The sequence below is a fragment of the Octopus bimaculoides genome, chromosome 2, assembly GCF_001194135.2.
Source record: "Octopus bimaculoides isolate UCB-OBI-ISO-001 chromosome 2, ASM119413v2, whole genome shotgun sequence".
Classification (NCBI taxonomy): Eukaryota; Metazoa; Mollusca; class Cephalopoda; order Octopoda; family Octopodidae; genus Octopus; species Octopus bimaculoides.
The window spans coordinates 107,027,715-107,030,990 of record NC_068982.1 but is presented as its reverse complement, the minus strand read 5'-3'; the positions used below and the strand labels follow the sequence as shown (position 1 = coordinate 107,030,990).

General features: G+C 34.6%; 1 protein-coding gene across 1 annotated transcript in view; it reads left to right on the top strand.

The window, feature by feature from the left end:
* Positions 1-1,904, top strand: part of LOC106871019 (cysteine-rich protein 1) — a 32,193-nt gene extending 30,289 nt beyond the window's left edge. Inside the window, exon 4 of the mRNA XM_014917279.2 lies at positions 1,781-1,904. Coding sequence (XP_014772765.1) covers positions 1,781-1,818 — 38 coding nt within the window. The 3' untranslated portion in view covers positions 1,819-1,904. The remainder of the gene's footprint in view (positions 1-1,780) is intronic.
* Positions 1,905-3,276: the final 1,372 nt, after the last annotated feature.

Below are 3,276 nucleotides of genomic sequence, written 5' to 3'. Positions count from 1 at the left end.
GGTTTCATAACGACAAAGCGCCTGCGCACACCACCTTGAGTGTGTGAGAGTTTTTGTCAAAAATTGCATGACCTCGCTTAACCACCCTCAATATTCGCCCGATCTTGCTCCCTGCGACTTTTTTCTGTTCGTCCTTGCAGATGTAGAAGGAGTGAAGAAAAAATGACGGCGGCGTTAGAAGGCATCACTGCTTCGAAAATTCTAGCTATTTTGGTGTGTGATCTACAAGGGAGATTACTTTAGCTTACCTTTTAAATTATTTTGTCCATACTTAGCATTGTAAATGTATTTTTTCAAAATTCTTACTAAAAATAAGCGCGTAGATCACCCACCAAAGTAAATTTGCTTACGTAGATCACACGGAAAGTAGCACTAAAACAAAGTAAACTAAAAAGTAACCTAAAGTAATCTCCCTTTAAATTGTAGATCACATGCTAAAATGACACCTTTCTTTTTCTTAAGAAATGATGTGAATTTAGTACTGGTTTTTTTGGAAAAATGCAACTGCCTTCGTCTCTTCGCTGATCACATTGTAGAAATCTTTAGCTAACATTTTACGGGTTTTTAGAAATTGAAAAGTAAACTAAAATGTAACCTAAAGTAATCTCCCTTGCATATCACACCTCCAAAGTAACACCAACTTACCTCCCATTGAAATTGCAGGCCCTTTTGTCAAAATTTGAAGCCAACTTCAGATTTAGCGAAACAGTATTGAAGGGAAATAACTCTGTAAATTTCGCGTTTGTTATTTTCCCTTGTAAGCAATGTTTAATTGCTGCAACAAAATAGTGAGGAAGGTATTATACATCATTCACATAAACACAAACACATACGCACACAGATACTACCATACACACTGGCCATCTTGCATTCTCCGGTCCCAAAAAAACCACTTTCGCTATCTTTTTCCACTTCCAGTCACTTCAGCAATGTAACTACACATGTGCTGTTGGTGATATTTTTCCTTCTGTGGACTTTTCCGTTTTCTTTTCTGACGAAGAGCTATGTGCAAAAGGTTAAAAATTCTCACGTGCTCTTGTTGATTGTTATTATTATTTCTAATACTTGATTATTCGATTTGACTATGTATGCATGCATGGACGGACGGACAGACAGAATACAGTCAGGGTGATACCTCATGACTTTCGTTTAAAAACTCCTATATTATCATCAGCTACCATATACCATCTTACAGCTAGGTTTATCCCTGAGCTAGATAAACATGCGAAACTCCGCTATTGTATAAGATTAATATGAAAATTAAAATAGTTATACAACACGATGATGGAAAAACCAAGCTTTAATTGCAAATTACAACATTTTGTTTCTGCTCCAGGCAGCAGCTTTAAGTTGCTGAGTTCTTATCGTATATATGCTGGCTGTGAGCATCTGACACTTACTATCATACCCAGCAAAATAAGCTGAGAGGTTTCATCAAAGTAATAAACAAAATAACAACAACAACAATACTGATCTCCTTTATTGGTCACAATGGCTGAACACAAAACAAAAAGGGACAATACAACACAAGGGACAAGTGGGGCTTAGCACAATATTCATGTATAAAATAAAATAAAACAATAACAACGGTGGTGGTAGTGGTGAGGCATTCTATAATTTCGTCCAAAATATATTTCAAGTTATCTGACTCAATGAATCTAATAACTCATAACCATTCCTTAATCATGTTATAAATCTTTGTATTTTTAAAAAAGTTTCTTATCTCAGTTATTGATGAAAAATAAAATGCTCAATATTTTTCTTTTCTTTTTTTGCACAGGATTTGGTCGTGGTGGTACCGAGAGCTATAAATATTGAGAGAATATAAATATTCTGTTATGAATTCACACCAATAGTTTCTATGATACTAAGGATTATTAAATAATTTTTGGATATGGATATAACTTCTGTTTAATTCTTCCATACTCTACCTTTTGTGCATAAACAACCTTTTCACTGTCACTTCCAGCCATAAATACTCCTAATTTTTCCTACACAGATGTCACTATAGATGTTGCTTGGATGACCACTTCTAAGTTAGAGATAGCATGATATTTCCTCCCAATGTTTGCCTACAAGACTGCAGTACAGCTGCAAATACATTCTTAAGAGTATTCAGATCTATGGGGTTTGGTTGTGTGAAGACTGGGGAGAGAGGTACACAGAAAAAGGATTTTGGTTACCTGACTGGCTTTCTCAGAGAACTTATGAGTAAAGTATATTGGTTGCTATGCTTAGAACTGGTGAAAAGCTACTCAATTAGCTACCTCGAAGTGAAACATAATTTACAAAGCAAATGTCCTATATTTTATGGCATAAAAGATGCTTGGGTATATTAGACAAACCTCAGTTTCATCAACACATATTCAAGCAAAATGTTTATAGTACATTAAAGCATGTAATATATCGAGCAACCTAGTAGTATATTACAAAACATTACAGTATAAGTAATATTAATAATGCTTTAAAAAAATATTATTATGGAGTCAAGCTATGTAGAAGAGACTAGATAAAAATTAGATTTAAAAAGTGTCAGAGACAAAATTAGCATGTGGAAGGCTCAACTTCACATGTAGGACTCAAGGTGATTTTGGAAATATATTTTGGGGAAAAAAAAGTGCATTTTATGTACAATCAAATACAATATTATATAGTAGGATAATGAAGATATTGCTGCAATTAGGCAATCAGACAATTTAATAGAAGCATAAACTGTGATGCTGATCAAGGGGTTGGGTTTAGAGGAGAAAAAGAAGCCAAAATTATTTGGAGTTTTGATGTAAAACCTAAAGGGTAAAGACTTCCTAGTGCAGAGTGTTCAAGGGACTACATCAACTTCTATTCCAGCAGTGGAAGAAACATTTTAAGAGAGGCGTTGTATGTATTGAGGTACTGAGGATAATGACTTCAGAGAGATGTAAGATGTTATCAACGCAAGAAGAGAGATAGTCAACTGATTGTTACAGAAATTTGCAAAGATGTTTGAGGCAACAGATGAACTAAGGGGACAGACATTCCAATGTATTTGGAAGTCTCAACTGCTAACATTTAGATGAGAGAGTTGAACCACAGTAAGAATTAATGCAACGTAATGACAGAGACATTGAAATATAGTGTCATTAGTATGGTGGAAACAGGTTGGAGTTAGATGACTTTTGCTTTGTTCAGTATTGAAATTTTTTATGGCCTACACAGGAAATATTGTCTTTGTTTAAAAGTACTGGATATTATGTATAGGCTAATGAGGTTGACATGATTAATGTTCCACTGGAGCAG